The 14,282-nt window shown below is 42.9% G+C and overlaps 1 protein-coding gene across 3 annotated transcripts in view; it reads left to right on the top strand.

Annotated features, from left to right (window-relative positions):
- Positions 1-11,279, top strand: part of MINDY4 (MINDY lysine 48 deubiquitinase 4) — a 71,531-nt gene extending 60,252 nt beyond the window's left edge. For all 3 annotated transcript variants that reach the window (XM_071560684.1, XM_071560683.1, XM_071560685.1), the window contains exons 16-18: positions 132-312; positions 5,440-5,512; positions 10,145-11,279. In XM_071560684.1, coding sequence (XP_071416785.1) covers positions 132-312; positions 5,440-5,512; positions 10,145-10,193 — 303 coding nt within the window. In that variant the 3' untranslated portion in view covers positions 10,194-11,279. The remainder of the gene's footprint in view (positions 1-131; positions 313-5,439; positions 5,513-10,144) is intronic.
- Positions 11,280-14,282: the final 3,003 nt, after the last annotated feature.

The following is a 14,282-nucleotide window of genomic DNA, read 5'->3' as shown; positions in this document are numbered from 1 at the left end:
GCATCATCAAGAGTCTGTCATGAACCTTCCTTAAAGTTTGCAGACTATAATTAATAAGTGATCTTATGAATTTCATGTTTTCCACAGTGAATTTTCTCCCCCATGACATTGTAATGTTTTATGTCTTTTAGGTTGGCTGCTACTTGAAGACCCCCAGGTACCCAATTTGGCTGGTGTGCAGTGAAAGCCACTTCAGTGTGCTGTTTTGTCTGGAAAAGGATTTGCTCAGTGACTGGAAAACGGGACGGAGGTTTGATCTTTATTACTACGATGGTTTGGCCAACCAGGACGAGGAGATCCGGTTAACAGTGGGTATGTGCAGCTCTGCCTTCCACCTCTGGGAGTGGCAGCAGCATCACAGGCAGAAGAATCCAATAACACAAGCAATGATGGTCACAGGCAGTGAATATTTGTGTGCCTGTTCCCTAATTTCTGTGATGAGTGTTGGTGGTTAATTGGAAATTGGATTTCACAAGGAAATTTGGAGGTTTAGCTGTGGAGAGGGTTAAAAGTGAGCTTGTGCCACTTTATTCACACTGGTACAGCATTCACTGGCACTGATTCCACATTTCCAAGGAACAAGTTGCCTCTCTCACCTATTCATACTCCCAGGACCACAAAACACACTTTACTGCTCCCATCTCCTTTACATCATCTCACATTGTTTCTACAGGCAGGAAATGCAAGTCTGCTGTTCCTCAAGCCTCCAAGCCTGTAGGAAAATGAGCAGAGAGGGTGAGGAAGCACAGAATCCTTGCCTCCCAGGCAAGAAGGTGCCAGTAATCTGCCCAGAAAAGCCTCTTACCTGCCTGTAAGCCCACCTGGAGAAACAAACCTGCAAAAGATCCTCCAGCTGGTTACTCTCCTTCTTTTAGGAGACCATGCCAAATTATCCAGCTGCTTTTACAGTAACCACATACTTCTCCAACTGGAAGGCATTTGGATAAGTATCCTGATCCTTAGAAAGCACCTACTTTACTGCCTTATCAATAAATTCTTGACCACTAAATTCTTATTTGCTAATAATATCCTGCTTATCTTCCATTTTCTTTGCTTTGATATATTTATACAATCTAATCTATGACTCTCTGATAATCAAATTCCTTCTCAATCTGAAGGAGCCACTCTGTTGTAGTCTACTCTTAAAAAATAAGTTGTCTCTGTTCCTTATTTGCACCAGGTTCTTGGCCAGGATGGGCTGTGTTTGGGTGTTTGATGTTCTCCTTGAATCCCTGTGGCAAAGCTGTTCATGTGGTGCTGGGGCTTTGGCATCTCACCAGATCTGGTGGTGAATTCAGTCATCATTCTGCCTGTTATTTGTCATTTTAATGAAACTCCCTGTCTGTAGGAGTCACATTATATATTACCTGAAAAAATACTTAACCTTTGCAGGACTTTAGTTGCCACCTGGTTCCCACATGGTCTGTCCCAGATAAAATGACATGGAAAGTTCAGCATGGGACTAAACCCACATTTTTTCTGTTGTGTTGTACCATGTAACATACGGTCCAAACCAGGAGTCCTTATCTGTCCTTCCATCATTAATTAATCAGGAATGTTTCCAAAATCCAGAGCTGCCAAGTGCTCTGAGATATCTGGAGGAGAAACTGCTCAGAGCACATAGAAATCTTTCTCTTTACTGTTCAACCTGTTGTGGCCTATCTGTGTGTTTCTCCTCGGAGCCCAAACGTGCATGGAGAGATGGGTATCTCTTTGTTGTTCCTACAGCCTCTTCCAGGGATGTGTCCCAGTAAATCCTCTGTTATCTGTGAAATTCTGCAAAGGGCAGTAAAGTGCAAATATTTTCATCATTCCAGGGAGGTGCTGTCCTAGTTCTGGCTGAGCAGTAATCCTCTGCCAGGTCTGGAGAAAACTGAAATTACTTCACATCCAAAAGGTAACACTGGTCCTACATCTAAACCACACACACAGGACCAGATGGAAATATCAGAATGCAAAATATCACTGGTATTTCTACCAGGGAAATACCAACAAGAGATAATGGTTACCTGGAGATACAGCATGAGGTGCTGGGTGCTGCCCAGCCACATCTCACTGATACTGGTCAGCAAAATTGTCTGGTTTTCCCTAGCAAGAGGGTGAATTCCTTTAAATGAGAATCTTGTTTGTAATTAGGAAGATGACAATGAAGGTCACATTTCAGGAAATCTTGAAAGCATTGCCTGGAGCAGGAAATACAAAAAAGTCAGAAGGAAAAAAAAGACTATGAATTTGACAGTAATAACAATTACTACTTTATACTGAGAATTTCCCCTGTTTCTCATCCCCATAACCTTTTGCCAAAATGTAGACAAGAAATCATTGAATGGTTTGAGTGAGAAGGGATTTTAAAGATCATCTGGTTCCAGCCTCCCCTACCATGGGCAGGGACATGTTCCACTAGATAGAAAATTTCTCCTAACATAAAACCTACTAGTGAGCTGAACCTACTCCCCTAAAGGGGCGAAGACTCTTTGATCCTTTGTGTTAGGATGGAAATTTTTGATAAGCAGAGAAGGAAAATAAGCCAGTGTATCTAAACTAATAACTCTCTACATTTTGCTCACCTTTTGTCAGCTGTTTAGGGACTGTGTGGAGATTCTGGGGCTTTTGTTATATATCATTTGTGTGAAAGAGAGTGTTGTACTGCCCAGAGAGATGCTGCTTGTCTTTTCTAGTACAGTTAATGCCTACCTATGTTAATATTTACAATATGTTCTTGCCAAGTGAAGATATATGGAATTTTTGTACAGTCTGTTTAAAAAAATCTTTTTTGTATCTCATTGGTGCATACCTTCAACTCAGTGTCCTTTTCAAGGTGTTTTCAAAAAGCAGCTGGATAATTGCTAGGAATAATATAGCTAAATTTCCCAGAAGATTCTTCCAGGGCCATAGACACCACCCTCAACCCCTTTCCAGAGCCCATGAAAGGCAAAGGCAGCACAAGGAGTGAAATCTGTGGTGGTTCTCAGTTTCCCACTACCTTTAGCTTAGAATATAAGGGAAAATATAAGAAATTATATTCACATCCTTCTTGCTGTTGATGGCTCCAAGATGAAGAGTGTAACTTCATTATTACTTGTCCTAAATGAGATATATGAAACACTCCAACACAGTTTGTTAATTAACTTCCCTAAGGATTCTTTGCCTCCTCCTCCTCCTCCTCCTCCTCCTCCTCCTCCCCCCCCTGTAAGATACACCTTCAGTAATATTTTTTTCCAATCCCTTTTTTTTTTAAACATCTCCATTCAAACCTGTGGGTTGGAAGAATTCAAAGCTAAAAATGCCAAAATTCAGCAATTTGACAATGATTTGGAAAGGCAGCCATGCCGTGTGCCTATCCTGCTATCAGTGCTATGGTCAGGTCTGTGGCTGTTGCTTCTCACTAGGAACATCCAGAACATCAGGATCAGGAGTTCCTATAGGGGGTCAAATACTTCTGGAGATCCCTAATGGACCCTGTCCAGAGAAGGGAAGGGAGCTGGAGAAGTGGAGCACAGGTCTGATGAGAAGCAGATGAGGGACCTAGAGGGGCTCAGCCTGGAGAAAAGGAGGCTCAGGAGAACCTTCTCACTCTCCAGAACTGCCTAAAAGGAGGGTGTAGCCACGTGGGAATTGGGCTCCTCTCCCAGGTAACAAGAGCCAGGACAAGAGGAAGTGGCCTCAAGTTGTACCAGGGGAGGTTTATCTTGGATATTGGGAAAAATTTCACGGAAAGGGTTGTCAAGCCCTGGAACAGGCTGCCCATAGGAGTGGTGGAGTCACCATCCTTGGAAGATTTCAAGAACATGTGGATGTGGCACTAGAGGACATGACTTAGTGGAGAACACTTAGTGTGACTTAGTGGTGGTGGAGGGTTGACAACTGAGCTTGATGATCTTAGAAGTCTTTTCCAATATTAATTCTATGATTCTATGTTATAAACTCTTCAGTATTAGGATAAAAGAGGCTCTTTTAAACATAAAAGATTCCTGTGCACCTCTGAAGTTCCTGAGGATATAGGAAAAAACTGCCAGTACTTTATATACTTTAAAATATTACTCATTTCCTACTACTCCAGCCCTTACAGTTATTCAGAGTTTTCTACATGTATTTATACTGACCAGATCAACAGGCAAGGAAGAGTCAGGTTCTCTCCATGACATGAGAGAGGCTGATCTGTCTGAGACTGGCAGCTGGGAATGTAAGAACAATTCCCTCCCATCCTGTCTACATCAGTCTCACTGAAGCAGACCCAGATCCTACACCCTGTCTTGGCATCACTCATTGCTCACAACCAATCCATTGCTGGATGACAGACAGAAAAGAAGAAAGAGTTAAAAAAAAAGAAAGAAAAAATAACCTGCTGCATTTTAAATGTTTTAGTCCAAAACAGGAAACAGCTGAGCAGACTGACATCCAAGCTGGTCTCAGGATGTTTTGTCCCTGGGAACTTCAGTGACTACTTTCACTGTTGACAGATGCCTTGTCTGAGACACTGACCTCTCTGTTTTCCCCGGAACAGCCGATTCCTCTCCGTCCTGAAGGAATGCTCCCAGCCTGGGGCAGCTCTCTGATATCCAACACAGCCTTTTCTCCTTCTGTCTGTGCATTGCTTGCTAAATAGCCAAGGGAAAATCTTCCATGGTGAAAAAGTCTTAAGGCACTTTGGGCTGGACTTGGAGTTTTCTGTTCAAGTGTAACACTACCACTGTCCTTAGTGTTTGAGTAACAACAATGACCTCCTCAGGAGTTACAACATCAGTTGTGAAATAAAAGCCTCATGACAGCCCTCATTTTCTGACCTGTGGCTTTCCTTGAAACCATCTCTGAATCTGTGAACCAACCTGGGTCAGGGCATGTGGTTTTAGTGGTGGGTGTGTCAGTGCTGGGTTGATGGTTGGACTCGGTGATCTGAGAGGTCCTTTCCAGCCTTAATGATTCTGTGATTCCATGAGTCTGAACACTGTCCCATGATCATTCTGACTGGGAAGTGGCCAGCACAGTTCTGGGCAAGGTACTTGCCCAGAACAACTAGTACTGGCTCAACACACAAATTGTATTTCCCAAGAGCCGTAGTCATGATATCTACTCTGAGCATTCCCAGCCCTGTCAGTGGCCACTTTTTTCATGTCATAGAATCATGGAATGATTTGGGTTGGAAGGGACCTTAGGAATCATCCCATTCCAACATCTTTTACTAGACCAGGTTGCTCCAAGCCCCATCCAGCCTGGCCTTGAGCACTTCCAGGAATGGGGCATCCATTCAGTTGTGTAAATGAGGGCAGGAGATGGTGTTCAAGTGCCAGCAGTGCTCACCCTCCAGGGCCTTTCAGTCCAGAGATGTACAGTGTGTGATGGTCCATCACTGCCATGTGTGGAGCTCCTCTAAGCCATTGTGGGGTTCTATATGCATAGAAATGACTCCAGCCACTGACAATGTCTATTGTGTCTCTGCAGATACAACTCAGGTGTGCACTGAAGACAAAGAAAATGATCTTACTCCTCCACTTGAACATTGTATTAGGACAAAGTAAGTGAAATTACAGGTTTTCATGCAGATAATAGTCATTGATACAAAGAATGTCAAGCTGGAGCGTAGTAAAAATATTGGAGCAAGTAAACTTGTAAAATTGCTGCTTAAAAATCAGAAGGGATCTGAATGGGTCAGGCTGTAATAATAATGACACCTTTAATTGCGTGTTATTGTAGTTAAGACTGAGCTGGCAAAGGTGTTCATTCTTAGAGGAACTTTCATGACATCACCAAGAACTGACTGAGCCAAATACAGTTTGAGAGCACAACTTCATTCAACAGTTCTGTGCTTAGATTCCTCAAAATGGTTGATCCCTATTGCAGAGGTATAATGAGAAAAGGAAAAAGTTTATTCCATTTTCTTCAGTCTTTTCTGAAAAATACAGTTGCACTGGGGGACTTGGGTGTCATTTTCAATGCATGAAGCCCTTTGCTCAACAGTCACAGTTTTCCCCAGCAGTCTGTGAGCAACACAGAGTTTGTCAAGACCCCAAAACACTGTTTTGTGCAGTCATTTTGGACAGTTCTGAGCTCATATTCTTTCCCTAAATACAAGGCTACTTCCTATCATTAGGATTTTCATGGCCATTTTGAGGTTTATATGATACTAAACTGTGGGCATTTAAGCAATTCATCCATGTCATACTGAAGTTAATGGGAACATTTTCAGCTTAGTGAGACATGAAAGAAGCAAAACTGGGTAGAAAAATCAGCTTTATATCAATTCCAGCATGACTTTGAAAGTTACTATCTGAATATCTTTGGAGCAAGAAGTAAAAGCCTCATTGTCAAAGACCGTGACATTTGTTAGATCTGCAAGCCAGGCAGCTTCAGATTTCTCTTGCAGTTTCCCTCCTTCTCCTTCCTACAATTTGTTCTGTAAAAAAAAAAAAAAACACCAAAAAATAAATAAATAAGGTCAAGGGCTGCCAAGAGTGTGTTGATGAAGGGCTGCCATTATAAAGTTACAGAGAGGCAGAAGAGCCATCCTGCCAGGTGACAGCAGTGACATTAGGCCAGGCTCTCCCTGCACAGGCAGATTTTATTGATTCCTCTCTTGCAGTGACACATAAACATGGCTCCAAACTAGAATAAATAATGTATAACCTCAGAACCCCTTACAAGGGGAATAATTCATGGAACTGCTTAAAGTTGCTCTCAGAACATCTTCCACTCCTGGCATTGTGTCAGAGTTACACAGTGTTTGTAGTGCTGCCGTTTGTTTATTTTAAGTTCCCTGTTTTATTCTACTGGAGAAGTAAATTAACAGCAAATCCCAATGTCATTTGTTTTGTTTGATCATTCTGGCTCCTTGTTTTCAGTGTTCTCCACTTGCTTTGATCCTATTGATTTAACTGTGACCTTGCTGCAAAAGGTTTTTTATGTTAAATTTTTCCTTATTGTTTCAGGAACTTTCTCTTCCAACTACAAAACAGTATATAAGGAAAAGTAAAAACAAACCAACTAACCAATATTTTAACAATTTGGGAGATAAAAATAAGCAATATTTTCTATCATAAAACCATGGGAAACACTCCTAAACTAATTTTTAGTAAGCAAAGAGCTGTTGATTATTTTGATGAAACACTCAAGATGAAGCTCCTTCTCAACCTTTTCTCATCCAGAAATGAGGAGTAATTTCTCAGACAGTGGAGAATTTCACAGTCTGAAGTGAGAACTGAGAAGATTAACTATTGTTAATTTTTTTATTAATTGGGGGTTTTCCTTTCATTCACATGCCTCAGTTCTGTTCTAATCCATGACAACCCCATTGTTTACCCCAATACCTGAGCACCACCATCCTGTAACACATTGAGTTCTATGCCCAACATCTGCCTACTGTTTGTTCTCTTATCCTCTCCCAAAGGGAAAAGTGCATATGTAATAGACTGTTGCTGTATTTGGAGTTTGATTATTACTATTATTGTCAGAAGAGAAGGCTTGTTTTGCTTCTGCAGCAGGAGGAGGCTCATGTTTTATATTCTATAAAAGATCAGAAGAGCGAGGTTTGAGTTTAAATCAGGTACCACTTCAGGTGGCTGGAGTGACCAAGAGGTCTCACTTTAACCTGCAGGCTCCCCAAAAAAGGGTCAAGACAAGTCCAAGTGCTTTCAGTGTGGCTCTCAGCCCTAGACATCTGTAGAGCAGTCAGGTTGTGGGTGAGGGATGTTTGGAATGTGCATCCCTGGGCTGGTTTGGAGATGCCGTGCAGACGCCTTCTCCTGTCCTTCCCTCTTACATCCCAGTGCTGCTCCTCAGCTGCTGGAAATAACATCTGTGAGCTCTGCCTGAGGGGATAAAACTGCCATCTGATGCTGCCAACTGAATTCAGGAGGATATTTTGTTTAACCCTCCACCATCACTCTGTGCTCGTGGGGCTGTGTGATACCTGAGTGGCACCTTAGTTCATCTGTTTGCCTTTGAGGTGAGACAACCCTTGGGAATGTAATGGAGAAGAGGAGAACTTGGGCTTGTCACCCTGAGTCACTGATGTGCTCTAAAACAATACCAAATTATTAGTGCAGGAGATACTCACTGAATGTTATTCCAGACTGAGCATTGTTCAGGGCCTGAACCAGTTCCTCTTCAGTTCCCTTGGGTTGAATCAGATGGGTCAAATGTACTTTTAGTTCTGCTAATCTGATAAATTATAATTGAATCAGCAGCTAGAAAATGCCTTGCATTTTAATTACTTTGTGACAGGATAGTTTGGGGAAAAGATCACAGTTTTGTTTGTCTGTAAATAGACTTGTTTAATACATGTGAGTGAGATCCTCACTGTTTGACACTTGCTGTGCAGATTCAATAGGGGAAAGAAGTTTTGTGCTCATCTCCATAGGAGCAAACAGCCAAAGGCTGCTTTTCAGTATAAAAAATGGTTTGAAAATAAACCCAGGAAATAAGGCTTGTTCTGAAAGTGCCTTCAGTCCTGCTTCAAAATAGCATTTTCTGCTGAAGCTCTTCATGGAAAGCCTGATTTAAAAAAGGCCAGTTCCTCACTGCAGAGTGATTAACAACATCTGTAACAAGAATAAAAATGGTGTCAGCACCTGTGAGTGTTTCCAGAGTACAGTGTAGTCTCAGAGCAGGTTTCATTCGGTGTCTTTTGGCTTTTGGAGAGATCTTTGTGGATCCCTCTCAAAGCTTTAATCACCCTGGTGAGATAGAAGGTGGTGCCTTGGAAAGACTCCACAAAGATTAGGGATGATTTGGTGTTATTACCTGGAAAACCCAATGGGGACAGAAGGTGTCAGTTGTATTTTCCACATGCATTTGGTTGTTTGGGGGTGATACTCTGAAGAGCTCTCACCACTGGCAAATGTCAGGGTAAGCTGAATATCCCCCAACTGGAACATATTCTGCTTTTGGCTTGAGATGTGAGACAATTCTGCTCTGTATTCCTGCTAAGTCCTGGGATGGGAATGGTCTTTCTGCATTTTTTAATTTATTTTTAATCTCTCAGCAAAGTGAAAAACAGAAGGAAAAATTTCCCAACAGCCCTCAGATGGTCATTTCCTTTGAGACATTGCTCTGAACGCTGCATGGCTTCAGCTTCTGGTTTTGTTTTACACTTAATTGACTTACTCAGCAAAAGGCCTGAGCTGCCATCCCCTTGCTGACACTTCCTTTCCTCAGTGACAGAAGGAATGTGGCACTCTGGCAACTCACCCTTGCCTGCACCCCCTCCCCAGTGTCTTACTCTGCAGAGATTTTCAAAACAGATATAAATGCTCAGCACTGGCAGTGCAATAATTTAGTTCCCAGAAACTCTGGGCCATGACCTCGCAAATGAGAAATGCCACAGACAAGGGGGAATTCGTGCCATGAGGGGCTCTGACTGTACAAGCTGACTCAGGTCAGTGTGACTGGAGAGCATCATCCTGCCTTGACCAAGTCTTGGTTCAAATCTTTGTCTTCTGCTGTGCTTTGTGGGCATGTTTTGTGGCAGATTCAGGGTTGGTACCTCCTCTGCATTCAGTCACATTTCAGGAGTGGGCAGTGAGCTGTGGCAGCCAAAGCAGAGCCAGGAATTAAAACCATGGAAGGTTTTTGTGCACATTCAGATGGACTCATCTGGAAATGTTCTCAGTGTACATCTTTAGTGTTATTCTGAGGAAGGAATAAAGGCAGAGAGAGGCAAAACCTCAGCATAGGAAAGCAAACCACCACCCATAAAATGAGCCCCTGAATGCTTTGAAGGAACCAAGGTCAGAAGCAAAGGTGGGTGCTAAATGAAGTACTGCAGTCACAGGATCTCAGACACAGTTCTTGGTCAGAGACCTGCTGAAGAGGAGGGTGCAAGTTGCCTCCCAGCAGCTGAGGCTGAGTATTCTGGATATAGAGTTAATTCTTGTACCCTTCTTGGGTGTTCTGTGTAGTCTTTGCAACATGAAGTTCCTTTTACTGCATCAGCTACTGCTGAGGATTCTCTATTGCCAAGGAGAGACTGGAGGAGACACCTCCAACCTGGGGCACCTAAAATGAGGGGGTACAACTCTCTTTCCCTTTGAGAGGGGGTTAGTTATTCTAGACAAGTCCATCCTAGTCCCTGGGTGATTGAGGGGTGTGGGTTTGCCTCTCCAATGGCTTGATTAACTGATGGATATCAAATGGTTGCTCTCATTTCTAGGTGGCAAGGAGCTGTCATTGACTGGAATGGCACAGAACCAATCTTGTGACTGACCTGGCCTGCACTTTATTTGCAAGGACAAAAAGGAAATGACTGAATTAGCACATTCCTATTCCCACCAATACAGGAAATAGGACCAGAGTTGTGCAGTTTACAGTGAGGAAGAATGACAGGCTGGAGGAGTTTCACCTCAATCACCTTGTGCTTCAGATATTTTCCGTCTAATATAAACAACACTTACGTAAATTCCTTGTCACTGCCTTTAACATGAAACTTCTGAGGGCAGACTGAGTTCCCACCACCAAATCAAGGTTACAGATGAAGCAGAGAAGTCGTCAACGTCCCCTTGAGGTCTGTTTCTGGATCCACTCTGTATCCTGCAATTGTTTGAAGGCATCTGATGAAAGATGCTGAACCCAGATTTCTCTCTGTACTGCCTTGTTCTTCTCTGACAAAACTCCAGTTCCAATATGAAATGTCATCCAAGAAACATATATTCACTTCCTTACCTGATATTAGTAAGCACTAAATACGTTGGTGACCATAAGGGCTTTTCAGATAAAGCCTGATCTATACAAAGCTCTTGTTGTGTCATAAATTTGCAGTAAGGATTGTGGTTTTGTGATCCCAAAATAATAGCACTAGTACATTCTTACTCCTGGGTGCAGTTGGTGTGTAGCAGTGCCTCATGCTGATATGGCTCATTTTTCTTCCTGGATAAGAGGCAGCTGTATCAGTATCTTTACATTTATGCTGTTACTTATATTCCCAAGTTACAGATTAGATCTGTGGTTTGCTTCTTCAGAATTACAAAAAACCAGAAGAGTTGTTAGGTTTGAAATTGAAATGGTGCCTATCTGTGATGGATGCCAGTTTTCAGGATTAATATTAAGTGCTTGTACTGGATGAGGTACCCTGGAGATGTATCATGAGGTACTGAAGCAGAAGTTTGTATTCTGAAGTTAATTCCATAAGTGACATGTTTTAGCAACACTTGACCAAAGTTGGAACAAGTTACTGTACTGAAGATTGGAAAAAGTGCCTTGGAAAAAAGGCAGGTAAATGGTCTTTCTAGAATTATTCCTCTCTCTTGAGTGAATATTTCATGGAAGTGTAATAAAGAACTTTTACTTTCTGATGTTTGTCATAGCACCTTCTTCCTGGTCAGTATGCAAACTCCTCTGAGTCGTGATAAACTAATGGAAAACCAACCTCCAACAAAAACTGGATATCCCACTGTGTGTAGTGTGGGGATACTGAACTGACTATGCAAATAAAGATCTTGGGAAATTAATACTTGAGTTAGATTTGAAAACCAACCTGAATAAAAGCCATGGGAATACCAGAAAGGTTTAGATAGTCTTTGGATGAACATCTGTCTTCCCCTTTGCTTCTCATTCACATCAAAATACCTATATCATAGAATCAATCATGGAATGGGTTGGGTTGGAAGGGATTTTACAGATCATCCAGTGCCACCCCCTGCCATGGGCAGGGACACCTTCCACTGTCCCAGGTTGCTCCAAGTCCCATCCAACCTGGCCTTGGACACTTCCAGGGTTGGGGCAGCCACAGCTTGTGTTGCTTCACCACCCTCACAGGGAAGAGTTTCCTCCAGATCTCTAATCTAAACCTGCCCACTCTCAGTTTAAAGTCATTATTTACAGTAAAGCATCTCAGATTTTCAGTTATTTTAATTTTATTTGAAAGAGTGCAATATAATTTATTCAGTTTAGAGCTGTAGACAAATTCCTTAAAACTTTGTGAGATCCAGATGTCCCATTCAACCCCTGGGGCAGCAGCAGCATCACCTCCAAGCTCATTGCTGGCTCTCCCACAGGAATGTTCCACCAGCCTTTGGCAAATCCTTTCATCTCTGTGTGCACAGGGATGTGTTTGCTCCGTCAGCCACAGGTAGGTTCAATAATGCCTTTAACATACTGACCTCACTGTGAGCTTCAGTGTTTCTGGGAGTGAGACATCCCAAAGATCCCTGTTCCAAACCCTTTTTTTTCCTCTTGAAATTCCTATGTTCTATAGTCCACACTTAGTTTCATGAAGCACTGTTTGATTTTCCCACCTGTCTTACAGGGTATCTCTACTGTAAAGATTTTTTGCAGAATGCATTTGGACAGAAAATACCGTAGAGATGACAAATGGTGGAAGATTTTTGGAACCCCAAAAAATTCCTTTCTGGATTTTCCACTCTAGTAAAACCACACCATTTATTTTAAAGCACTGCTTTAAAGTGTGTCAGTTTGGAGATAACCTTCCACTCCCTGATAGCAGAGCAGCACAGATAAGTGTCCATCTGGGGAAGGGGGAAGCTGTTTTGTGACAGGCCAGATTTTATCTGACTAAAATATGGGTGTTTGCAGTTCTGCTGTGTTCAGAGGATCTGTTCTCTGTTCAGAGGAGGGGACGTACCAGGGTGTGATGTATCTTTGCTTTAGGGTGAGAAGAACTGTGTTCAACAGACCCCGAGGAAATTTGAGGGTTCTTCATAACTGGTTCACAGAATCAGAGACTATTCCGAGTTGGAAGGGACCCACAGGGATCATCAAGTCCAACTCTTAAGTCAATGGCCCACACAGGGGATTGAACCCATGATCTTGGCATTATGACAACCAAGTTTTAACCAACTGAGCTGATCTCAGGGCTTTTTTATGGAGAGTATTTTTGTTAAAACTGATCTTTTTCCCCTATTATCTGTCACTGTGTCCATGTATATTTGTTATGAAAAGTCCACTGTCCACCTGCCATCTATTGAACTAATTCCAGATTCACCTGTGCCCTCCCTCACAAAGGCAGAAATAAAGCACCTGGAGCACCTCTCCAAAGCACCACCTGTGTGGGGTAATTCCACTGAGCTGAAACACTGAGAATCTTGGCATTTTTAAGCTCCTTCCACCATCCTTGCTCTTGGAATCCAAAAGCATCAGGTGCCTTCACCAGAGTTTGATGCCTGCATCTTTTCCAGGCAAAGGAATGGCTCTTGAGATTTTCTAGGATGTGCTTCCATACAGCAGAAATTTGCAGCCAGAAAATTAATTTATGTCTAAATATTCTCAAAAAATAATGCCAGAGCATAACCTGATCACTGTCTTGTTTCTAGAAGACAACTTCCATATTTTTATTCAACATAAAGCACCAGAAATCGTTTCCCTTTAGACATTACAGAGCTCTTTGAGTCAATCACACCAGGCAAAGCAAATGTTATGTGGCAATGCAAAAACCTTTGCACAGATCTGTGCACAAACATCCCCTGTTCCAGCACCATACATCCAGGTGGTTTTAAAATTACATTTTGCTCTTGTTTTTCTTTCCTTTGCCCAAATAATGTGACTTCCTGAAACAAACAAAGCACCAACAGTTTGATAACTAAGAATTAAAAGACAGGGGTGACATTGGCACGTGATGCCTTCATTTCATCCTCTTGGCTTTGTGGCAGGAAAAATCATAGAATCATAGAATCAATTGGGTTGGAAAAGACCTCCAAGATCATTGAGTCCAACCCTTGGTCCAACTCTAGTCCATTTACCAGATCATGGCACTCAGTGCCACGGCCAAACTGCGTTTAAAAACCTCCAGGGATGGGGAATCCACCCCCTCTCTGGGCAGCCCATTCCAATGCCTGAGCACTCTCTCTGCAAAGAATTTTTTTCTGATATCCAACTTCAATTTCCCCTGGCAGAGCTTGAGCCCATCGTGCCCCCTTGTCCTATTGCTGAGTGCCTGGGAGAAGAGACCAACCCCCACCTGGCCAGAACTTCCCTTCAGGCAGTTCCAGATAGTGCTGAGGTCACCTCTGAGCCTCCTCTTCTCCAGGCTGAACACCCCCAGCTCCCTCAGCCTCTCCCCACAGCACTTGTGCTCCAGTCCCTTCACCAGCCTCGTTGCTCTTCTCTGGCCCCGCTCCAGCCCCTCAAGATCTTTCCTGACCTGAGGGGCCCAGAACTGAACACAACACTCAAGGTGTGGCCTCCCCAAGGCAGAGTCCAGGGGAAGGGTCACTGCCCTGGGCCTGCTGGCCACGCTAGTTTGGATCCAGGCCAGGATCCATGACACCCTGCGCTGAAAATTGACTCCTTAACTAACAACAGACATGGCACATTGTGCATGGAGATGAATATGTGAG

The sequence above is a fragment of the Pithys albifrons genome, chromosome 7, assembly GCF_047495875.1.
Source record: "Pithys albifrons albifrons isolate INPA30051 chromosome 7, PitAlb_v1, whole genome shotgun sequence".
NCBI lineage: Eukaryota > Metazoa > Chordata > Aves > Passeriformes > Thamnophilidae > Pithys > Pithys albifrons.
The sequence above is the reverse complement of the archived record's forward strand: the minus strand, read 5'-3'. Positions and strand labels throughout refer to the sequence as shown.